Below are 25555 nucleotides of genomic sequence, written 5' to 3' on the forward strand. Positions count from 1 at the left end.
GGAAGATGGGGTGTGTCCTCTTTATCTTTTTAGCTCTTGCACCTCCTTTATGCTGGCTATAGAGTATATGCTCAATTGACACTTGCTGAATGAAAGGAGGAGAGAAAGTGATAGAGATATTTTAAAGTTGTGCAGAGGAGGTATGGTCAGAGGGCAAGTTGAAGGCAGGGAGTCAAGAGGAACAGGCGTGTCTCTAAAATCTGCCAGGCTGGGGCTATGAACAAATCTGAATCTCTAACGCCTCATGGTATTGTACTTTACCTACCTGAAGGGAAGCTGTAGGCCAAGGGACTTGAGGTACTCAATTTGTGGGCATCTGTGATCTCGATTCCTTCTCTGTAGAATGAGAGCACTGAATGACATAACCTTTAATGGATCTACTCATTCTTAGTATGCTGTGATTCACTTCTCTAGGCTTTTCAGAGAGGGGGTCTTGGGGAGGCAGGAGGAAAAAGCCTAGGTCAGTCTCAGTGGTGAATGTTGGAATAAGCAGCCGAAGAAAGGGTTCTGAGTAGCAACCCTTTCTACTAGGGTTGACCCTAGTAGAAAGTAGGACCCAGCTAATGTTATATGAACACAGCCAGGCCCGGCAACCTGAGATTGTGAATGGAAAAGTCAAGGGCTGGAGAGATCCAGGGAAGGCTGATGATGCTGGGAGGCCTACAGTGTCAGACCCTGGGGTTCAGCCTCTGCACAGGACGAAGTGAGTCCAGAAGGAGGTCAGTGTTCCTAAAAAATGGAAGGGGAGGGGTATTGCCATGTGGGAATTTGGTTCAAGGTTAGCGTGAAGAAGCAGAATTCCAACGGTCAATTCAGAGGAGGAGACTCGAAGTTTAAGGTCTTGGACTTGAAAAGTTGCAGACTGGGAAAATTGCACTCAGAAGGAAGTAAAAAAAATCTGAGCTCTAGACACAGTCAGTTAATAAGCTATGCAACCGTAGAAAAAGGATTTCACCTCTTGGAGTCCTGTCCGCGGAACAAAGTGCAATTTTAAGGTTCTCTTTGTCTTTCATCTTCCAAGGTAATGGGACAGTGGTGGTACAGCCCGTAGTACTGTTGTGCCGGGGAAATTCTGTATAGGAATAAAGAGGCAGCTGTCCACAGAAAATCTTGATTTTACCCTGCTAGAGGGGACATCTGTGGGCGTCTGGACTCTTCCTGCAGGATGGCAAGGAGGACCTCAGGCCCAGGCCCTTCATCCACATGTCTCTGAACCACAGATTTTTATATTTTGAATATTCCTTTCTCTGGACTCTCTGCATTTGAATATTTGGAAGCCTGTTGCATCTCAAGTTTTTAGCTTTTTTTTTTTAAAAAAAAAAAAACAGAAAGGATGAAAGACTTAAGATAGTCTAAGGAGGAAGATTCTCTTGCTGGTGTTGCATCAGATTCTTTTCTCTGGGGGAGGCCTGCTGTTGAGGCAGCCTGGGGTGGGTTGAAAGGTTGTAACGTGTTCTGGCTTGGGGCCCAACTTTGTTGAAAAATGCTCAGAGGAGACTCAGAGCACTTAGATTTTTGGCCTTAAAACTGCCTTTGTTTAGATGTTCACATTTGTTTAAATATTTTCTCAAACAGAGACAATAAAAGAACTTGAATAGAAATTTTTTCCATGAAACAAAGCCTATCCTAACCTAGGCTGATGGACTCTTTACAACAATAATAACAACCACTCTCATCTATTTTTTGATGTATAATGTTTGCTAGGTCTTAGGTCCTGTTCTAAGTGTTTCACATACTTTATCTCATTTAATTTTTTCAACAGTCTCCAAACTTAGGACTATTATCCCCATCTCAAAGGTGAGGAAGCAGAGACTTAGACAGCTTGAGTCTACTATATACCAGGGTGAACTAGTAAACTTCAGAGTTTAGGTTTGGCTACAAAGTCCATTTGTTTGACTTAAAAGCCTGGTCTCTATCTGTGGTATGCTGGCGAATGTCCAACAGCCGGCTCTCTGGGAGGGGAGGGGAGGGGAGGTCTGCTTTATAGTGCTTGCCAGTTTCCTGGAGTGTAAATACCCCCAACCATGGCTGATTTCAAGCTACCTACTTGACCTCACCAAACATGGAGTTGGGAAGAAATACATAAAATCGACTCTTGCTGGTATCAGCCACCTCCAGCACACCACAGCTTACTTTGTATGTTATGCTGTCATCAAACACATTTTGGAGCCTGGAGCAAACTTGTATCACCCACGATTTAGTGACAAGGTCCTCAGTCTCTCTACTCTTCATATACCCCTACATTTATTCTTGGAGGCGGCCTTCTTGGGACATTGAGACAGAGTACTTACCCTGGCCAGACACTGCCCTAAAGACTTTTCTCACCTAATTTTCCTTACAGCTATTTTGAGGAGACTGCTGTTGTCTTCCTTATTTCACAAAATGAGGAAACAGATGCTCAGAGTGTTCAAGGAATTTGGTGAAGGTCACACAGCTCACAAGTGAGTGACGTGTGGCCAGACTAAGGCTAGACCTGAGTCTATGAATCATGATGAACTTTTAGGGAGGAATGGGGAAATAAATAAGAGGCTGGAGAGAGTAAAGTTTACCAAGCAAGGTTGGACATAGATGAAGTTTTATCTATATGATGGGAAAAAAAAAAGCTGTCATTAACTGGTATCTGGGTGATAGCAAACATCATAATGATTGGCTGTGTTTTCATTTTTATGATCTGGATAATCTGGGAAAAAGCAATTGTGGTACAGTAAACATATGGAGGAATGGAAGAGTCTTGATTGAGTCCACCTTCAGCCACATCAGCTACATGATCTTGGATGTGTCCCTTCACCCTTCTTAGCTCTGACTGTCTCATTTCTGAAACAGTTGAACGGGCGTCAACAGAGACAATGTAAGTGAATGGGATTTATGATCCAAATGTTTACATAATATTAAGTATGGGGGTTGAACAGACACAGCTGGACAGAAGGAACTTCCTTTTATTCACAGCCTTTGAGCTTTCAGGAAAAATGTTAAAAGTTGAGAATTAGCTCAATTATTGTATAATTTGGGGTTCAGTGATAAAAAGATGATATATAATTTCTGTAATCTTTAAGGGCTTTAAAAAATAGGTCCAAGATAAATGTATTTTTCATGGAATTAAAAAGTTGTGAACTTATGAATGAATATCCAGAACCAGTCTTCTCCAGGAGAACTGGGTCTAGTTGTGCTATTCTGTTTCTTAGACTGTTTGGTTCTTGCTGATTTTAAGTTTAGGTTAGAAAACCACCTGAATCCAAATGGACTAAACGGTTGTTCCTGGTCCCTTCTTAGAGCTGTCACCCTAAATTCACATTGCATGGTAATGGTAGGTATATCTAGCCAAAGGCTTATGAGAATTTTCTCATACATTGATACGTGCAAGTCACAAGCAGTCTTAGGTTAAGACTGATGCTTAAGGAATTAAATCCTGTACATTCTCCTTTGACCAGAAGGAATGTTGAGAAAGAAAAGTATGGCTCTGTTTCCCCACGTATGCGATAAAGTCTGAGACTTGCAAAAGAGCTTAAGTAGTACAACTTGTGTAAGAAGAATTCTTTGGGTGTAGTTAGTATAAACAGAGGGTCCTTGGCATGAACAGAGCCTAGGCAGCTGCAAAAGATTTGCTTAGAAAACCAAAAAGATTAAATACTCTTAGAAGAGAGAGAGAGGAAATACCCACTAAGGTCTCTGATATTTCCTTTTTCTTTCCTACTTCTCAATAGCCTTCTAAGATTAAATATGCCTATCTATGGCTATTAAAAAAAAACAAAACAAAAACAAAAACACAAAAACCTCTTCTACTTAAGAATAATCATATTGTCCGCATTTCCCCCTAATTTCCTTAAATTTAAACAAGCATGGGAGTCTAAGTTTTAGTCACAAGAAATAAATCATTTACATTCCCTTGCCTTCATATCTATTCTTTATGAAATCATTCATAAAAGGACACTGATAGTAATTTAACCCCCATGAGAATATTATGAGTTAATAGGGGTGATTGATACAGAAAGGAAGTGCCTTTAAGTGAAATAATTAAAAGTACATACCAAAATCAGTTTGTTTAAAATGGGAAACTGTGGTGAGCAATAATATAATGTAATAAATTTCTTTGTAGTCTTGCTATTCCCTATGATAGAGCAGCTACCCATACGCCAAGTTTCTTAAGACACAAACATGAAATTAACTGGACCTTGTTTTATATTTCCACATAATTCAACTGGTTACATCTTCCTAAAATAGTCCTTATTGCTGCAACAAAGTTCTCAGTTCAAAGCTGGGAAATGTGTAATGTATAATTTCATCAGGAAGTTCGTACAACTTTAAAATTTTACTACAATATAGTAGAAATACTAATTGCTATTGTGTTTAAAAATATGGGATTGTCAAAATGTGACTTTTTGGACTTAAAATCAGAAAAATTTCTATTTTATTAGAAATATAACACAAGACAATTGAACACCACAATGTGGAAAATTATCCAGGATTATTATTAAGTGATTAAAAGCAAATTTTCAAACAGTACGTATAAAATGCCACCATTTTTGCACTTCTATAAATACTGTATATGTTAGCATATACATGGAGGAATATACACTAAGGTGTTAACAGTGGCTATGACTAGAAAGTAAAATTATTAAGGGAAACTTTTGTATTCAACATAACATATTTCTGTAACATTTCAATTTTTTTATAATAAGCATGTATCACATTTGAAACCAGGTAAAGACTGTTTTTAAAATCTGTATATACAGATGGCAAATAAGCATATGAAAAGATGCTCAACATTGTTAATAATTAGAGAAATATAAATTAAAACCACAGTGAGCTACCACAGCCCATCTATCACAATGGCTAAAGTAAACAATAGTGGCAACATCAAATGCTGGAAAGGATGAGGAAGACCGGTATCATTTAGACATTGCTGATGGGAATGTAAAATGGTACCACAACTCTGGAAAACAGTTTGACAGTTTGGTATAAAGTTAAACAGACGCTTAGCATATGACCCAGAAATTGCACTCCTAGGACAAAAGAATGAAACTTATTTTCACACAAACACCTGTACATGAAGGTTTATAGCTGCTTTATTCATAATCAGCAACAGCTGGAAACAGCTCGATGTCCTTCAGCTAGTGAGTGGAAAAAGAAACTGCAGTACACCCATAAAATGGACTACTCAGCAGTAAAAAAGAAGAATGTACAGGTACATGTACCAACATAAATGAACCTGAAATGCATTATGCTAAGTGAAAGAAGTCCAGCTCAAATAGCTCTGTGATTTCATTTATATGACATTTGGAGAACAGATTAGTGGTGTCTCGGGCTGAGAGGTGGGGTGAGGGAAGTGGATGCACTGGGCAATGTTTTAGGGTGATGGAACTTTCTGTCTCTTGATTGTGGTAGTGATCATACAGCTCTAAGCTTTTGTCGAAACTCATAGAACTGCACACCAAAAAAGCGAAATTTACTGTACGTACGTTTTAAAACAACTTTTAAAACAGAAAACTTTTATTGAAAGTAAAAGATCTAATTAGTGTTTTATGAGAAAAAGATATATTTCTTCACAAGTCTCTATTCATCCTGTAAATTTTCTGGGTAGAGTTAAGAAAGACTGCTTTTAAATTGACAAAGGCAGTTGCCAAGTGTGAATGAACTGTGATTCTCTTGCTACTTGAGGAGAGATTGGGAGTTCAGAGCCATCAAGCCATCACTTGCAAACTCTCTTTATAAATGAAAACTGTGTGAAGTGTAGGTCAATGCTCAGTTCTTCAGGAGCGGATGATACAGATGTGGAGAATGTACGTCCATTAAGGCTTTAACCCCCTTCATGCCTGAGGGTTGCCTTGCCCCCACCCACCAATTAGATGCAAAAGGTTGTTTCATCCTCCTTGTCTTAAATTCCTATGCTCCTTCTTCCTTTTATTAAAACCATGAGTATAGAAGGCCCTTGAGGGCCACAGTAAGCAAGGTTCTCTCTCCTGTGACAGTTTCATGGACCCTAACTGTGTATATCTGCCTGGGCTCCAAAATGTACAATGGAATGCTTTGGTGGACGGCGTGAGAATAATCTCTTTAGCAGTTAGCATGGTATTTGCCAAAGATAAAGCAATGTTTTCAATTACGTTTTTCCTTTAAGTTTGTGTGTATTATGGAAGGGCAATTAAAAAAAAAAATAGGAAAAGAAGGAGGAGGAGAAGGAGAAAACAACACAAGAAAATCTGCTGGCCTGAGGCCGAAAGGCTGAATTTTTCTTGGTTGCGTTCATTTCCCAGCTCAGCGTAGAGATGAGGCCTGTCCTATTCACATGGCTTATCAATGAGTCAGGCTTTAGGTTGTAAATAGAAGGGCCAAAACAGATCATTCCATGTAAGTAAGTCTTTAAAATGACACCCTGAGTAATGGTTAGGATGCACCAGATGTTTTTAGTGAAGTCATCACTTCACAGAACAGCTTACCCAGGAGTCTCACCTAAAGGAAGCACCCTCCCCCAAATGCCTATCATTTTATTTCCCTTCTTGGAATAGAACACCTTTCCCCTCCCGTCGGAAAATAACATTGGGAAGCTACCATTCTGCTTATGTGATTCTTCTATTCTGTTTACTGTGGCTGCCAGATGCTTCAATTAAGGGCTAAAAGGTGGTCTTTTCAACCGAAACTACCAAGTGAATGCTTCCACGTTGAAGTCAAGGGAACAGGGGTCTATTAAGTCCTTCCCGTATACCTTGTCTTTGAAGAGATCATAGCCAGAGAGCTCAGCGGAGTACATAACCAGCGCTTTGAACCGATCTGAGAGAGGTTGCTTCTTACCATCATCTCTGTTTATTGCCGATATTGCGTCGGTAGAAAGGGCTGGAGCTTTGGCTCCATGGTTGCTAGCCTGGGAACTTGAAACTTGATTCTCTTCCTCCTACGATGTGTGAACGAGAGACTGAAACTTTCCGAGTCAGAGTTTTTGTCACACTAAAGCAAGCGGATTCGAGTACAGGATTTCTTGGGCCCCTTCCAGTTCTAAAAGGCTATGAGTCTATGAAATAAGAGGGGAAAAACATATGAAACACAATGAGATCAAATCAGTAATGGAGTTCAAGGATACATTATGCTCAGGACTGTTCCTGAATCATAAACTCACCTGTTTATCAGGATACCGCTCATTGAATATATAGAATAAAAATTAAAGAAGTGGCAAAGGGGTGACGAAGGACCCTATTAAAGGACAATTTAGAAGGATGGAGATGTTTAAAATTCTAGGACACATGGTATAATGATGTTAAATACTCAAGCTTTTGAGGTAGCCTGCCCAGGTTTGAATTTTAGCCTCGGTACTTGGTAGCTGTGTATCCTTAGCTAAATTGCTTTTCTGGGCCTCATCAGAATGTAAAACATTCATCAGATGTAAAAAGAAATGATAATATTTTCCTCAAAGAGTTGCCATGAGGATTAAATGAAGTAATGCATGCTTGACTGGATTATGAAACATCTGAAGTAGATTGGCAGTACTACCGCTGCTACTGCTACATAGAGTATATAGTGAATGATGATACTCCAGAACTACATAGAGCAGTGGATGGTGGTAGTGGGACGGCACTGGTGGAGTGACTAAGGTACCAGCCTTGGCATACAAAGTCTAGGGTTTTAGTTCAAGATAACACAGAAGCAAAGAACGTGCCCACAAACAAATTCCACAGTGTCAGTGCCATTGGGCATGTACTGCCATTTACTAGCTAGGCAACTTTTGGCCCTGTCTCCCGACCTCTCCAAGCCTCGGTCTCCCCTGAAGATACTAATGCTTGCCTCTCAGGATGTTGGAATGAACTGCATGAGATAATGCATGTGAAATCGTGCACTGTAAACCATAGACTCCTCTGCTGATGAAAGGATTGTTATGACCTAGTAAGATAATGAATGAAAACCTATGACAGAAGTCTTTCTAAAATGATACATCCATTTCTCTGACATGTCTTTGCTTTTTTTTTTTTTTTTTTGATGACATCCACAGGAACATGTATTACTGATAGATAAAACATTAACTGTCTGTGGCGCTTTATCATTTTTACCTGCTTTACATAACCTCCTTTCATTCCCACAACCTGAAAGGTACGTAAGCTATCTGTCTTCATCCCGACCCTGTGCTTAGTTCTAATCAGCGTCTTCCTCCCCAACTGCCGTGGTCTGGCCTCTGTCCCCGCTCCTTTTCACTCATGCCATGTAGTTATTATTGCAAGCAGATGTAAGAATAATATCCAACGCTCCTCTTGAATGGTAGGTCAAGGGAAGCCTTTGAACAAGGAAGGCACATATTCAGGCATTTTAGGAAGCTTACTTAACAGCCGCTGAACTCTGATAGACTGGAACTTGTGGGCTAAGACTGGGTAGATTAGAGTGTTGTTTAACGACAAGGAGAGGTGGTAAGTGCCTGGACTTGAGTGACGGCAGGGAGGATTGGAAGGGGGTAAAAGACTGGAGAACAGGAGGCAGGAAATAAATCTACAGAATTTTATTCGTTCAGTAAATATGTATGAAACATTTACTGTGTGTCAGGTATTACATTAGGGGCAGGGAATACACCAGTGAGCCAAAAAGACAAAATCTTGATCTCTGTGAATCTGTGGTCTGGGGCATTTGTCAAGTAATTGGACGTACATGGGAAGGGAAAGCGAGAAGTCAAATAGAGGTGGCTGAGGTTTCGGCTTGAGTGTCTGGGGACATGGTGTCACAGTTGACAGCAATGGGAGGCAGGAGGAGGACTGGGTTGGTGTGAAAGGTGACACATTCGTTTTCAGCACAATGAACTTGGAGAATTGCTATAGAATTAAAATGCTTTCCTGAAAGGAAATGAGCTCAGGATTAACTCTTGGGTTCTGTGACTGGTACCATGTGATCTATGTGGAATTGTACAGTTTAATCAATGTTTGATTCCCAGAGACACCCAGATTAGACTGGAGATACTTACTTATTCCTGGTCCTGAATTTTAGGAGGCAGTTTTCTTGTAAACCTTATATGAGAAAATTCATTAAAATAGTATCGTTAAACATAGCTTTATAAAAAGATACTGAAATGTTTATCAAGTTGATTTTTCTCATAAAGACCTTCCATAAAAGTTGAAAGCATAAAATTAAATCTTAACTCAGTCAAGGTATTTTTTAGAAGCAGTAAGATAACATAACCCTACTGCATTGTTTTCTGATGACATAACTTAGTACAGGGAAGGAACGTAGAGAATATATGTCCTGTAGGCTATGTTTCAAATATCAGATGTATCTGGGAAACTACTGCTGAGGGTGGATTTTGGTTAATTTTGGATCAGATTCTCTGCCTGGTACCTGACACAGCAATGTTCAGTGTGGCAAATCAAAAAAAGCTCTGGAGGCCACAGATATACACTAACAGAGTTGGACTGCCTGGGTTTGAATTCTGGTTTCAACCCTTGCTGGCTAAGTTTTTGGTCAAGTTGCTTAATCCCTCTCGCCTCAGTTTCTTTATCTGCAAAATGGACGTGTACGATGGATTAATGAAATCATTCTTATCCAGTCCTTAACTAGAACCTGGTACATTATAAAGGTTCAATTAAGGCTTGCCATGATTATCTTTGGCTTTATTAGCATTGTTCTGACTCATGCACTAACTTCTAGAGGAAGTGGCAATGGCCAGCAGGTCACATGCGGCAGAAACAAGGTGATTCAATTCGGTAAGAAGCACAGGATGTCTAGGAAAGCAGCACAGATGAAGCCAAGGACAACAGCCTCTGGAAACACAGCCACAGCCACTACCCAATGAGACAGCGCACACTGAGATCACTCCCGGGCAGTCACTCATCTCATTAGAAGTTGACCAGCCCTTATTTATTCAGCATTGTGTTAGACAGCTGTGGGAGTCTTAAAGGAAGTGAAAAGTAGGACCTTTGAGGAACTTACCGTCTGGGTAGGGAGAGAAGTCTTTGTGAAGGAGCTGCATGCTGATGTTATAGTAATTAAATGCTAACTTGTACTTGGGGTAGTCACAGGAGGAAAGGGAGCAGTCCTGGCCTTTTTGCACTATTCTTTCTATAGGCATCTAATGCCGTCAACCGGAATACCTTCAAATATAATCAGCAGTAGGAATCTTGTCTACCAACATAAAAACCACACCTTTTAATTTCTACTTTCCCTGCAACAATCCAGAATATAATTAATATGTGAAGAAGCGGGGAGTGAGTTGTTCGGGAAAAAATACAGGAGTTAAGAAAGATTTCTTTACAACATTTTTTCCCCCTTCAAATCAACAGTGGTTTACTAAACAGCCCAGAGGGTTGTAGCAGGTACTGTGCTAGACCCATGAGATTTAGAATATGAGGAAGATCGATCCTGCCCTCGAGCGCTGGTTCACATTCTAGTGGCCAGGTGGGACTGTCAAGGCCTAGCTCTCTTTCCGTGCTCAGGCTTGTGGTAAAAACAGTCTGAAATAGACATTAGAGTGCATAAGAAAAAAGAACACAGAAGAGTGCCATTACAGGAGAACTACAACCAAGGCCCTTTCAACCAGATGAAGGGACAGACATTAAAAGGCCATTTCAGTATTTTCGGTGAGGAGCTAAGACAGGACTGTGTCCAGGTGTCACAGCCACGCAGAGGAGAGGTTCTCTGCCAGAATTGGGGGAGGCTGCCCATGTGATGTGATGTCTGCACTGAATCTTGAAGGGAAGGAGAGACCATCAGGAGACGGGCAGGGTGTTCCAGTCCAGGAACAGCATGGCCAGAGGAACACCAGAAGCAAAATACTTGTGTGGATGGGGAACTAGAAACAGTTGGGTGTTGCTAAAGGTGTAAGCAGGAAGGGGCAGGAGATGACAGCTGAGGCCAAGCCATGAGGGCCCTTCCAGGTTAAGATTCACCCTAAAGGTGAGGAAGAGCCACCAGAGGGTCTTAGACAGGAATATGTGATGGTCAGGTTTGTGTTTTGGATACACATAGAGGAAGGATTTAGCAAAGTATCTGTTAGGATTAGGTACTGCTGCGTGGAACAGTGCTTAAGCCAACAGGGTTTGTTTTCTAAGTCTGGAGGTAGGCAGTTCCTCACTGGCTAAGACACTCACATCCCTGTTGTCTTTTTGCTTTGCTGTCCTTTTGTCCACACAGTTGTCACCTCATGGTCAGAAGATGGCCGTCTGAGCTCGAAACAACACATCCGTGTTTAAGGAAGCAAGAATAGGGAAAGATGCTACTCTTCCCTTTAATCACTAGTGTAGGGGCTTCCCTGGTGGCGCAGTGGTTAAGAGTCCACCTGCCGATGCAGGGGACGCGGGTTCGTGCCCCGGTCCGGGAAGATCCCACATGCCACGGAGCGGCTAGGCCCGTGAGCCATGGCCGGGAGAGGCCATAACACTGAGAGACCCGCGTACCGCAAAAAAAAAAAAAAAAAAAAAAAAAAAAGAAGTTAATCAGTAGTGTAAAAGTCCTCCCAGGGACCACCATTTTGAGCAAACTACTGGTGGTCAGGTCAGGACTGCACTAGCTGGCCACCTCTAGCTGTAAGAGAAGCTGGGAAATCAGTGACCTTCTTATGTAGTAGATTTGGGCAAGGGAGGAGGTTGGGAATAAGTGGTAGTTATTAGGTATGGTATGTAGCTAACCTGTAGTTTCTGCCACAAGAGCTAGCAGGTGGGAAATAATGAGGAGCCAAAACAGGGCAATGGTGATAGAGACGGAGTGGATACTGTTGCCATTAACTGAAACTGAAAACTCAGAAATTCTGAGTAGTGGATCTCATTCTCTTAGATGTCGGTCTGAAGTATCATCCCAAGAGGATATTCAGCAGGGAGTTGGATATAAATGAAAAACTCAGGTGAAGACTTAGGGCTTGGGATATATTTGGAGGTCATTCAAATGTAGGGCATCCCACCTACATTGTAATGACCTTCAAATATCTCCCAAGCACTAGGAATTTCTAAGTAGTGAATGGTTTTTCATAGGCCTAACGTAATTTTCAATCAATCCTGAGTCTGTGGAGATGTGCGAATTTGCACAACTCTATTTTCTCTGCCTGCTAGAACACCCAAACTGGAATTTAATGGAGAGTAAAGTCATATAGAGAATCACTGTGTGCAACAAGAACCAGAACACTTTCTGCCAAGGCCACCTCCAATACAAACATGTACACACACCAGTCCGTGCTATACATAGAACTTGGCCTTGAATACTAAAATCTATTTGCCATACCATGGAGCAAATGTGTTTTCATTCTCTTGATTAAAATAACAGGAAATGCCATCATTCTTGAAGTCATGGTATTTATAACAGAAATATAACCACAAGTATATATATATATATGTAAAACTTTGGAGACTCTTGCCGAGGTCTATTGGTAAGGCATCAGGTACCATCCCTGGCTTGGGATAAAAACTCCTGCACTTGAGAATCTTACCTCTCAAGCAATTACTCTGAAGATCCAATCCAAGAGGACTAAAAATGTCTAGAGAAGAAGTCCTCTATAACTTCCAGCCTAGAAGGGCCTCTGCCTCTTTAACTAGTCTGGCAGGTCATGGAAATTCTACTCTGGAGCTGGGGATACAAGATAAATATTTTTTCAGTATTTACTTTGACCAGTGAAATAGCTATGACAGATTTTTTTCTTTTCACCAAGACCCAAAGTGACATTTTAAAGGAGAAACCACTCTTTGGGTACCATAGAGTCTTTTAAAAACAATATTAGAATAAGAGCTCAAAGGAATGTCTGCTCAAGCACAGCTGTCCAAAGCCTCATATTTCGAAAAGAATTTGGCCACTTTAATGCAGACAGGAGTCAGGACTGCTCATTTCAGCCTCTTCCCTGTTGGGTCTACTTCTTCGTATTCAGATAACATCAGATCCAAACCTAGTGACAGCCTCTCAGTTCAAGGGCATTTTTTTGCCCGTTTTGCTGTTAAATGCATGCTACATTGCAGCATTGCTCCTTTTTTTTTTTTTCCATGTTTATGCTTTGTTTTTGCAACTGCTTATGAGATCCATAAGGTCAAGGGTCACATCTTGCACTCTGTTATTTCTTGCAGAGTTGTGTTTGTCATGGTAAACTCCCAGGAAATAGTTGCTGAATGGACGAATGAATGAAAGAATGACAAAAACTGGAGAGCAGTGGTAGGTGAGTCGCTAGGCAGCCTGGTAAAGAGGATTACAAAACTCAGGTCAGATTAGCAGGAAAGGTGGTGTAGGGACAAGAATGTTTTATTTGAGCTGCAGACATGGATCCTAGGCCTGGGTTGCCTTGCTTGGCTTCACTCATTCAACAAATATTTCTTTAAGGGTCTTCCAACGAGCCAGGCTGGAGTTGTAGCAGGCCCTGAATGAGATCAAGTCCCCTCCCTCCAAGTGTTGTAGTGGTAGGGAGGGGGCTATGAGGAGGCCAGGGATGGCAGGAGATATGATGATGACAAGCGCTGGACACATGGAGCAGAGAAGGGGCTTCTCTGTTAGACTGGTTTCCAGGAAAGCTTCCTGAAGACAAGGGTTTTGATTCAAATCTTGAATAAGTTTTTGGCTAGATGAGATTGATTGGAAAAAACATAGGTAGAGGGACAAGCATGTGGGGATGTTCCAAACCATATAATAGGAGGTTACATTTGAGAACTAAAGTCTCAGCTGAAAGGCCAGTGGTGGCCAGAGCTGAAGTTAGAGAGGTAGTCTTGAGCTGCCTTGCAGAGGGCCTTGTGGCAGTGTGATTTACAACTAAAGAGCAGAGGTTTAGATATCAGACAGAACTGAGTTCAAGTCACAGCTCTTGTACTTACTAGCCATGTAGCAGTAACTGTTCTTTTTACCCAGAAATCAAGTCTTGATTTCTTTAGCACAGTGTCTGTCTAGCTCTATCACTTATCTATTGCTGCATAAAAAGTTATCCCAAACCATAACAGCTTAAAACAACATAGCTTTATTAAATTCTCAAGTATCTGTGGGTCCGGAATCTGAGCCCTGCTTAGTGAGGGTCCTCTGCTTCAGGATCTCTCACAAGGCTGCAGTCAGAGTGTCAGCCAGAGCTAATGTGCCATCTCAAGACACGACTGGGGAAGGATCCACTTCCAAGCTCACTTACATGATTGTTGGCAGTGCCTTGCGGATGTTGGCCAGAGCCTGCCCTCAGTTCCTTGCTATGTGGGCCTTCGCAGCATAATGGCTTGCTTCATCAAAGCCAGGGAGAGAGAGTCTGCTAGCAAGACAGATTTAGCCTAATCATTGAAATGATTTCTTATCCCTATTGCCACATTCTTTGGTTTAGAAGTTACTAGGCCAGCCTACTACTCCAGGGGAAGAGATTATGCAAGAGAGTGAACATCAGGAATTGGGGATCATTGGGGGACATCTTAGGGTCTGCCTGACCCACTAACTTATGGCTTATCACCACTAAATAAATGTTAACTATTATTATTCTCAGTTGAGAGATTTGCAAAAGCTACAGAAAGCCAGTGAAGGATTTCATATCAAGGAGTAACTTTAGGTGACCTTGGGCAAGTCAAGTCACCTCATGTCTTTGAGCTTCTAATTCCTCCTCAGTACAATGAAAATATCTGTCTCCAAAAGAAAGAACATGTATGCAAACACGAATACATTTTTGTAACACCAAATATACAAAATCTCCACAGTCTGAAGAAGCAAACTGCTTTGGGTCAATTTTCCATTTTGTGCTGATTCTGTGAGTCTCACAGTCTGATCTTTTCAAAGTTTTCAGGGCTTGTCCCTGTGGGCCAGTAAGGATTTGTGTAACTGGAATAAACACCCACACACAAAAAATCTGTTTTTTGAGCATCCCTTAAGGCATTTCCAAAGGTTTGCTTTTCCTTTCTTTTTAAATACCGTTGCTTCCAAGGACCCCATGGGGGTCCCGAGGGAGAAAACAGTCTATCTGGGAAATATCAAGCTCTTGATAATAAAATTGGTAATAAAATCTCGTCCGGCTCCTGGAGCTTCGCAGCGGGGATGTTTATGGTAGATGCGGTTCCCACACACCCTCGCAGCTGGTTTGGAGGTTGTGCGATTTCCAGTCCCGCGGAGAGCTCGGGTTACCACCTCCGTGGACGCTGTCAAGGGCAGCTTCCATGCCCGCGGGGAGCAGGCGAGAGACCCAGGGTCCCTCCACCGTGGCGCCTGACCCATTTCTGCTTGGTGTCCAAACCGGATGCCTCATTCCGTGCCCCAAACAGAGCCTATCACACACTGTCGCATTTCATGGCCTTCCCGGGTGCGGTTTTCCCCGGGGAAGGTAAACAACGCTCTTGACCCGAACTGGCAGGCATTTCGGCCCGGTGGCCCAGTCCTCCCGGGCGGTCCAGCTCTCCCAGGAGGCGGCCTTCGGGAGGCGGACGGAATTTAGGAGTCAGCCCCCCGGGTTCATACAAAGGCGCGCTTTTCCGCAGCGTCTCTGGGTGGAGCGAAGAGGCCGAGGAAGCTGTGGCTGCGACAGTGCCTTTTGCTGCTCGGCACGAGAGCCTGACCTCGAGGGCGAGGGGCGCCCGGCACCCCAGGGGAGGGCACGATCCTCGCCTTGCCAGCCTGGCGGGGCACTTAGCACCAGCCAGCAGCTGCACAAGCCGCCGCGAGGTCCCCCTTGGCGCTGAGGTCATCTCCTGCAGCGCTGCTGCCTTCGGACCGTGCGGGCCATTTGGTCCCGGAGGAGGGAGTCGCCGGCACCCCTGGGCAGCCCCGAGAGGAGGGTGAGGGTGACCCCGCGAGCTCTCGGGGAGCGGAGGCGGAGGAGAAGTGGTTCCGACCACCCCTGGCCGGTATGTTTCACCCCGCCAGCCCCGCCGGTCCGGTGACAACTGCCTTAGAAAACTTAAACGAGAACCAGATGTGGCCGCTGTCGAACTTTCTCAGAGCCGGCGATTGGTCCCGGTGCCAGGGACTCAGCCAATCAGCGCTCTGGGAGGGCCCGGAGTCCCGCCCCGCCCGGGACCCCGCCGGGATCCAGGTTGGAGGCCAGCGCGGCGGGGCTAGTGGGCTGGCTGGCGGGGCCGGGACACGCTCTGCCACGGGGCAGCCCTGGGCCGAGAGAGCATGCGGGGGGACCGGGCGGATGGGCGGCCCGCGCTGCCGCCGCCGCCGCCGTCGCTGCTGCTGCTGCTGCTGCTGCTGTCCCGGGCCGCGGCGCTGCACCCGGGCGAGCTCTTCCCCTACGGGCAGTCGCGAGGGGACCAGCTCCTGCAGGAAGGTGACGACGAAAGCTCGGCTGCCGTGAAGCTGGCGCTTCCTCTGCGCTTCTATGAAGCCCAATTCAGCGAACTCTACGTAAGTTTAGTTTCTTCCTGGTGCGGGATTCTGCAGATTTCTTGCAGCTTCTGAACAGGCGTCAGCGTAGTGCGGCTCTCAGCGAACCCCTGCCTTCCGAAGGGAGGAAATAGTCCGCACAGTCGGCTGTCCCCGAGCGCCCTCGGGGTGGGACTTGGCTTTGCAGAGATGCTGTTGCCGGACCCGCTGCTTTTCCCTGCTTCATGGGGGCGGGGGGAGGGGGTAAGAATTGTTCGCAGCCGCATAAGAGTCCCAGCAGAAAAGAAGGTGGGATTGCTAAGCCGGCCAGTGGGGTTTCCAGTTAGGACAGCGAGGAGGCTGTGCACGTCTGCAGAGCTGGGTGTTCCCTCCTCGGACCCGTAGCTTTTTTCCAGGGTTGTGCGGGAAGTGAGGAGATAACGTGAACGAGTTTTAGGGCTCCTGGACCTATTGCACCGCGCTTGTGGGGTACGGGTGACGGGTGGGACGCCGGCTGAAGTTGCGCTGGTCGCCCTGAACCAGGAATCGGGCTCCCAGCCGATGGGGAAGGGGGAGCTTCATGCCCGGGGAGGTTCCCTTCCCTCTTTACGGAGCCAGGGTGGGCGCTTGCGTCCGGACCTGTGGTGGCCCTCCTTGGGCTTCCTGCAACGTACGCGACCGTCACACTTTTTTTGTCCGCCTCGTCCCCCAGGTGGTCACCAACGGCATCATCTCCACCCAGGACTTACCCAGGGAGACCCAGTATGTGGACGATGATTTCCCCACAGACTTCCCGGCCATCGCCCCTTTCCTGGCCGACATCGACACGAGTCACGGCAGGGGCCGGGTCTTTTACCGCGAGGACACCTCCCCGGCGGTGCTGGGCCTGGCCGCCCGCTACGTGCGCGCAGGCTTCCCGCTCTCCGGCGCGCACTTCGCCCCCACCCACGCCTTCCTGGCTACCTGGGAGCAGGTGGGCGCCTACGAGGAGGCCACGCGCTGGGCCCCGCCCTCGGGAGAGGTAAGCGACCAGGGATGCTTGCTTGGTCTCTGTGCGAATCGAGGGATGGGGTTGGATTCTGGGCTGGAACCCAGGGACTAGCTTGAAAATTTTCCGGAGTCTACTCTCCCGCTAAATCTGATGTATAGTTTGGCGGCCCCAGGGCTGAAGTGGCTCGGAAGTGAAGAAGGCTGTTTTCTCCAAGCTTTCTCTGAGGGTCTGAGAGGTCACTCTTGCAAGGAGAACTGCTTAAGGGATGTGAGTGCCCCAGTGCAGATGCAGAAGGGGTTATGGTTTGATTGTTTTTAGAATCACCTCATATATACAAGAATTATTTCTAATTATATGTTCATTGAAGGAAAAAACATCAGAAAATATTGGCAATTTTAAAAAGAACAACCACTCATTTTCCTGCTACTCAAAGATAACCGCCGTTAAACAGTTTCGTGTGCATCTGCCAGAGCTTTTTCCTATCCATATCTGTATCTATCACTGTCTATTAATGATGAGTTCACATTGCACATATGGCTCTGTAACTTTTTTTTCACTAATTAGTAAATTGTGAATATGTTTAGCTGTCAATAAATATACTTCTACAACATCACTGTTAATGTTTGCATATATTCCATCCTGTGGATTTCTCATTGTGCCCAGTGGTCAGCAAGGTTATTTCCAATTTTTCATCATTATAAATTTGTAAAGCACTTTTTCTTTCTTAAGCTAAATCTTTGTACCATGTCACCAGTTGACATTCCAGGAAGCGGAATTGGTGGGCCAGAGTAATGCATTTTTTATAAGGTTTTAATAGACTTTGCCAAATTGCCCTCCAGGTACCAGTTCACATGCTCCTTACTTTACAGGAGACTGCCCTTGATTCCTTGTATAGTCTCTACCTGAGAAAGTGAAACAACGTAAGCGCCCAGTCATTAGGCTTGGCAGCAACATTTGAGGTACTCCAAATGGACATCAGGTGGCGCCAGGGTGGCTTGGCAAAATGTGAGCTGCTTCCCTCCTGGGGTAGGTAAGGGCTTCCTCCTATGAAATTAGACCTGAATCTAAAATGTCAACTCTAAAGGCTGAATCTTTGAGTTTATCTCTATTTTAACTCATCAAAGTGATTCTTAGCTATAGAAAGATGACACATATCCTCCGTAGGTTCAGAGAGATTAACTAGCCTGCCCACTCTCAGTGAGTGATTCAAGATGGTGGCCATTCTTATTCTGTGCTCTCTGAGTAAGAGGAATATTTCCTAAAGGTTTTACTAAGCAAAGAAGATCTAGAGATAAAAATCATTTGAATTGATTTTTGCCATTCATTTTATTTTGGGTCAGGCAACATCTAGTTTTGTTTATTGCATAATTTTTAATGCATAGGTTTGACATTTCAGTTATTCAATTCAACAGAGTACATTCAATTCAAACAAATACACTGAGCACCTTCTTTTTAAAAAATTTTTAAAATTTTATATTGGAGCATAGCCTATTAACAATGTTGTGATAGTTTCAGGTGCATAGCAAAGCAACTCAGCTGTACATATAGATGTGTCCATTCTCCCCCAAACTCTCCTTCCATCCAGGCTGCCACATAACATTGAGCAGAGTTCCCTGTGCTGTACAGTAAGTAGGTCCTTGTTGGTTATCCATTTTAAATATAGCAGTGTGTACATGTCAGACTCAAACTCCCTAACTATCCCTTCCCCCCTGGTAACCATAAGCTTGTTCTCTAAGTCATTTATACAATGGAATATTACTCAGCCATTAAAAAGAATGAAATAATGCCATTTGCGGCAACATGGATGGACCTAGAGATTGTCATACTGAGTGAAGTAAGTAAGAAAGAGAAAGAAAAATATCGTATGCTATCGCTTATATGTGGAATCTAAAAAAAAATGATACAGATGAACTTATTTACAAAACAGGAACAGACTCACAGACTTTGAGCACCTTCTTTGTTCAGGGCATTGGTCTAGGTGGAGGGTTGGAGAAAGATGAATAAGGTATGTTGCATTCATTAATTCACTTTTGTCCATAAGTTTAAAAAACATTTAAAGTTTAACATACCTATAATACAAAGTTTAGAAAATAACGTTTATAATTATACTAACCAGAGGTCACCACTGCTAGTATTTTATTGTGTTTTCTTTCAGTCTTCTTTACTAAACATATATCTTATATGTGACATATTCATATATGTATGTGTATGTAAGTAATTTATATTTAAACATAGTTGAGATTTATTCATCCAACAAACTTTTTTGCACTTACTGTATGTCAGGACATGTAGAGACTGTGAAAGGACACATTCTTTACTCCTAAGGCTGTCATAGTTTAATAGGGATATTGATTATTATTCAGTGTGATAAGTGAAGTAGCATCTTGACTTAAGGAGACTAACTCTATCCTTCCCTTGTTAGGGGACCTGATCTGGGAAAGTTTCGGTGAGCAATTGTCTTTGCATCTGAGTTGAGTAGAGTAGAACATTCCCAATAGAAGAGGCTGCATATGACATATCACCCATGGACTATATTGTATAATGTGTTTGGGGCATTCCACGTGGTATCTTATTACTGAAGAGGAAGGGTGGTGGGACATGAGGCTGGGAAGGCCATGGAGCAGGGGCAGATCATGCTATGCTAGGAGTTTGGACTTGGTTCTTTGGCACTGGGCAGCTATTGAAGGATTTTAAACAGAAGTTTTTTGTTGTTATTTTATTTTTTAAAGAGAGCTCTTTTTGACTGTATTGAGAAGGTAAGGGTTCAAGGGAAAGACTGACTTCTTAGACAATTATTATATATGTTGTTTATTCAGGATATCTTGTTAATTCTTATAACAACATTTTATCATGCTGTCTTCCCACAACAATGCTGCATATTTAAGATAAGTACAGCAAGACTTATTGTTTGCCATTACCTAGTAAGTGGGGCTTCCCTGGTGGCGCAGTGGTTGAGAGTCTGTCTGCCGATGCAGGGGACACGGGTTCGTGCCCCGGTCCGGGAAGATCTCACATGCCGCAGAGCGGCTGGGCCCGTGAGCCATGGCCGCTGAGCCTGCGTGTCCGGAGCCTGTGCTCCGCAGTGGGAGAGGCCCGCGTACCGCAAAAAAAAAAAAAAAAAAAAAAAAAAAAAAAAGGCAATTGTCTAGAATTCTGTACGTAGTGAGGCAAAGGCAGGTTTAGAATAGAGATTTCTTGATTCTTAGTGTTGCTTTTACCCAGACTTTTCATGCAGGACCCATTTCCTTGGCACAAGTGATGTAGGTAGACACAACAATAGTTGTACCTTTTCCAAAGACTTCCAATAAATGAGGTTTTTTTTTTATTGTCTCGATGTGATCTTTGTACGAGAAGAGTCCTTGGAACCATATTTCATTCAAAGGAAGAATGAATTTGGAATGAAATTTTCCAAGGACACTACCGACTCCTTATTACTTCCAAATTAGTGTTCCAGTGCTCTTAAGTGAATTCAGCTGCATCTATCTTATTTTTTTCAACAGAGAAAGAGAACGTTGAGCTGGGTGAGAGGAATCAGAGAGATGAGCAGTTGCACAGAATCTCTGGGGGGATGAAGTCACACTAGAGCTTTAGGATTCCAATTTTATCAGGGCTTATTTGAAACTGAAAATTATAATACAGACAAGGTGACTTTAATTACTTTTCTCAGTTTCATCTGCAGCATGGGAATAATGCTTCTGATGTGAAGATAATGACAGTAAAAAACATTTTGCAAGAAGTGGTTTATGAAAGGTTATCCAGTGACTTTGGAAGCAATGATCCAGCCTCAGTCTTAGTTTCCTAATCTGTAAAATGAAGTAGCAATGCCTACCTTACAGGACTGTTGTGAGAATTCACTAAGGTGACATTTTAAAGTAGCCATTATGGTTCCTTAGACTTAGCAAGTGCATATGCTCAGCCAGTCTGTGTTCCCTTACACTGGGTTGATGGGACCAGATTCTGGTTCTTTTATTTTTCTATTTCTCTGTCTTGTAAGGATGCTGTGATGTAAGTCGTCTACTTAAGGACTCTTTAAATACAAGCTTTTCTAAATTGCAACTTCTGTCTAGGCCTTTTTATGGTGGGGGCAGAGTGGGGGAAGATTTGTAGAATCCATCTCTTACTTTTCTAATTAAAATCAATCTTCAGACATTGCCATATGCTGAGTTGGCTTCAGAATTTGTTTCATTTAGAAAGGAGATATTCTGTTTGGAGAGAGGATGTTTCTTTAATTACTCACATTGAAGTTTCTTCTGGATACTTTGAAGAGCTCTGTGACATTAGTTCTCGTTTTAATAGTTCTTTGGAGATAGATTTTGGCAAGCAATAATCTACTTTGCTTGAAGGACTGTGTGAATTCTACATGGCCTTCTTAAACCTTGGCATACTAACTTCGTGTTGCAGAGTTACTGGAAACTTGAAGATATCAGAGGAATGGCATCTTTACCATTTAAAAGTATTTCAGATGTTGCCCTTTCTCGCCATGGATGTTCATGGTGGGCGTGACAGGATGTGGTACCTGATATTGCAGGAATGTCAAGGTGTTACTGCATCTAAAAACATATCACCAAATGGTGTTTATCAACTCACTCAATATGAGACTCCTTGAACTGTCATAGGTACTCCACAGAGCAAAGTCACAGTATTGACCTTCAAAGAACTTATGGGCGAGAGACATACTGCCCATATGTTTACTTTAGCTGTGTTTTTTTGGGGGGTGGGGTAGGTGAGACTGTTGTTTTGTTGTTGTTTGAAGGATGAAGGGGGATAGGGAACTGGGCTACATAGATCTGTGTGGTACAGGGAATGCATTGTTGACCTGCATTAAATTGGGCTGAAAGAATGGATATTGAGAATGGGGCAGCAGGACAGATTGTTCTGGCCTAGGGTGTGTCCTGGGAGAAGGCCAAGAGAGCTGAGGCTGGAGAAATGGATGAAGGCAGGTGTGGGGCAGTAACATAAGATGAGCAGAAGATTTCCCAATGGAGGCTTCACCATGGGGAGTGAGGCATGCTGACTTGTTTCAAGGAATGATAGTCGTTGACAGAGAGGGCTGGATCCAGGGAGAAAATGCGAGGTAAAAGCAGGACATTGTTGTAGCTTTTTGAGCTCTGAAGCTGAGGTCCAGAAGAGGGGAGGTCTACAGTCTACCTGAAAGAGCTTAGCCTCTGTCTGACATATAGCTATGCAGACATAGAGAACAGAGACATACATGGAAATTGGTTAAAGAAATATTGAAGTTTTACTAAAGACTAAGTGTCAGGAAGGTTATAATATTAGTGATGTGATAGTACTGAACATTTATTTTTGAATTTTTGGCAGGATCTGTAGGATTTAGGGAAGAAAAAAATGAACGTGGGAAAATCTTGCATATGACAGTTACCTATAGGTAACGGGAGATGGAGAAATATACTAAGGAATGGAGATTACTGTTCACACCAAACACTGGAGGCCAGAAGTCAATGATGCTATGACTGTAGAGGGCATGTGACCCTAGAGAAGACAGGGAAGAGAACTTTGTGACGTGTGTAGGAGACACCCTACTTCTTAATTTTCATTGTAGTTTTTGTAAACCACTCTAGGCAAACCCCTTTGGGACATGGATGGCACCATTGTGATTTTTTGGCCAGATGGCTGAAATTAATTAAATCAGTTGCAAAAATCAGGAGCTCATTGAGGGGCATGTTTCCTATTTATCAGCCTGGCTCTGCCAAGCATCAAGTCAACACTGATTAGCAATGTCCCACACCTGGGAGGGAGAGCCCAGCTCTGCCTGATTTCTGCCGAGGGCTCTGGCTTTTCTCTCTTTCTGATAACAGGATGGCAGATCTTGCAGCTCCGCAGCACTGGCCCTGCTCCTCTTCCCATGGCGGCCCCTCTCTCCTCCCTGGGATCCTGAGGGAGATGGGAACGGGCGACCCTTTTGTGGGGTTTGGCAGCCCATCTGAGGCTTTCCATTCAGGGACAGAGCATGTGGGGTTCTTGCGAAGACTTTTCTCCAGGAATGTGAAGACCTTTCCCTTCTGGAAGGCTGTCAAGGCGTGCTCCTGGGGGAGGAGCCCTGCAGGACATCACGAAGAGGGCTCTTTAGCGAGTAGATGTAGAATTTTGTGGAACGGAGAGAACTTTAAAAGTGATCATTTGGTATGTGGTGCTTTTTAAACAGCCAAACTTTTCTGACCGGTCTCTGGGATCCTATATTCTATTTAAAATTCTTCTATTTGCCTATTTCGGTGGAGACAAGTAGATAAATGCTTGCCACCTGTAATAAGTGCTTGTCTCAGGATGGCATATAAAAGACATTGAGTAAATTTTCATTGAAATGAACTTGTTGACTGGCTGAAAGAATGAATAAAACAAAGTGCTAAATACCCAGACCCCACAGTAAAAAGCCAGACTCTCCCCTTCACAGCTCTGTTTACTTTTTCCCTCCCCTCCCATCCCCTTCAATTCCTTCACAATCTATGGGACCTCCTTATCTTATAGAATTTCTCTAGACTTAGAACCAGGATTCCTCCTTTCTGACGTTTATTGTGGGCAATCAAAGCCAGGAACTTTGAAAGCTTTGCTTTTTAAAACAGAATCTGTCTCCTTCCTTAAGTACCTTTCTTTCTCTAGTTGAACTCTATTTGGACTAAAGTAAGAATGAAGTTATTGAATCTCCATTAATCGATGAGGTACTGAATAGCATATACTCTGTATAGACATGATACAGGACAGCCTTTGTTTATATTTGGCAGAAGTTATGGCTTCCGAGCTTTGAGAAATTCTAGAAAACATCCCTTGCCTTTTGTTTTTGGAAAAGTCAGGCTTTCCGGATGAAGCAATCAACAACGACAACAGTAACAAATATATGAGCACTGCCCCTTTGCCCCCCATCATTTAGTTTCTGAACTTAAAGAAAGAAAGAAAAGCAAAAACCCAAGCCAAGCAAGGTGACCTTTTCTGTGTTGGAGATCTAAAAGAAAGTTTGGATAGTATTTTGGGTTTTTTTCTGGAAAAGCATTTTAACACCTGAATTTCTTTGTCTTGTAAGCAAACCCTCAGAACTGTACTTTGAAATTAAACATAGGAAAGAAGAATCAACACTAGGAAAGAGCTTGACCACCGTATGGGCAAGGACCCAGGACAGAACAAAATGCAGGCCCATGCCTCTTGTTTGCTGTTTCATTTAGTAAAATGTGCTGTGCTTCTCTCTGCCTAATTTTGTCTGTCTAGCAAAATGGGGAAACCGTGCTACTTATCAATAAATAACGTTTCTAGGAGCCATATTCTTTAGGAAATGGTGGTATTTATAAATACCTCCCCTGCTGCCTGCTAAATTGTAAAAGGAGTGGGATTTAGTGAGAGAGGTGTTCTCAGAGACTTTAATATAACATCTTTTTTAAGATACTCAAGCACCATTAACTGATCATTTGGGTGGGGGGAGATAGCTGGCTGTAGGTAAAGGCAAAAATGTGTCTCGTTGAAAATACGAGAGTAAGTTGAACTTTAAGGAGTGATTCTATAAGGACCTGGGTGCTGAGGCTGTGGCTAACTCAGGCTCCTGGCCTCTCTTTCTGGTCTGCTTTGACTTCTGCAGTGTTTATTAATGTTCACAGGCAGCCTCTGCAACTCCTCCCCACCCCAGCCCTTAAGGTGTTGCACCCACGCCCTCCTCTCTGGCCTCCACTACCTCCTCCAGCAATTCTCCTAGAATCCCAGCCGTGGCTGCTTCCCTGTCCTAAACTCTGAGACTGTCCTGGGCAGCGGCTGCGTCCTTTGTTCCTTGGCCTCTTTGCACCAAGCATACTGTCGAGTGCTTAGTAGGCACCTGGCTGTTTGAGGTAATGTACAGATGAATTAATGAACTGAGTTTACAAACATGTAAGCATCTAACCAGGCAAAACGAGGTGAGTGCTAACTTGAAACACTAAGATACTGCGGAGGGTCAGAGAGCAGCAATAAATCTACAGGAAATCACAAAACCCCTCAGAGGGGCAGCATTAGAAGGTCAGGAGTGTTTCCAGGCACAGGAAAACGTGAGCAAATGTGCAGAAGCATCAAAGTACACGGGGCAAATGGGCAATATTAAATAATCTGGTGGAGATGCGGGGGAATCTGAGCCTAAGAAGAGAGTTTGCAGCTTATAAATCACCTGAGATGGCCGGCCAAGGAGTGGCTGGGACAGCCTGGTGGTGCAGGGCAGGGACCCTGGCCGGCCTGCCACCACATACTAGTATCCTGACCTTAGGCAGATCTCTTAGCCCCTATGTCTTTGTTTCCTCGTCTGAGAAATGAGGGTAGGGTAACTCTGGTGCTGGTGTCAAAAGGTAGATGGGGGCTTCCCTGGTGGTGCAGTGGTTAAGAATCTGCCTACCAATACAGGGGACATGGGTTCGA

General features: G+C 43.5%; 1 protein-coding gene across 3 annotated transcripts in view; it reads left to right on the forward strand.

The window, feature by feature from the left end:
• The first annotated feature begins 15890 nt into the window (after positions 1–15890).
• NID2 (nidogen 2) overlaps positions 15891–25555 on the forward strand; it is a 78511-nt gene continuing 68846 nt past the window's right edge. For 2 of the 3 annotated variants that reach the window (XM_067028471.1, XM_059057160.2), the window contains exons 1-2: positions 15903–16227; positions 16898–17206. In XM_067028471.1, coding sequence (XP_066884572.1) covers positions 15997–16227; positions 16898–17206 — 540 coding nt within the window. In that variant the 5' untranslated portion in view covers positions 15903–15996. Of the gene's footprint in view, positions 16228–16897; positions 17207–25555 lie in introns of all 3 variants that reach the window. The other variant, XM_059057159.2, reaches the window with a different exon arrangement.

The sequence above is a fragment of the Kogia breviceps genome, chromosome 3 (assembly GCF_026419965.1).
Source record: "Kogia breviceps isolate mKogBre1 chromosome 3, mKogBre1 haplotype 1, whole genome shotgun sequence".
NCBI classification, from domain to species: domain Eukaryota; kingdom Metazoa; phylum Chordata; class Mammalia; order Artiodactyla; family Physeteridae; genus Kogia; species Kogia breviceps.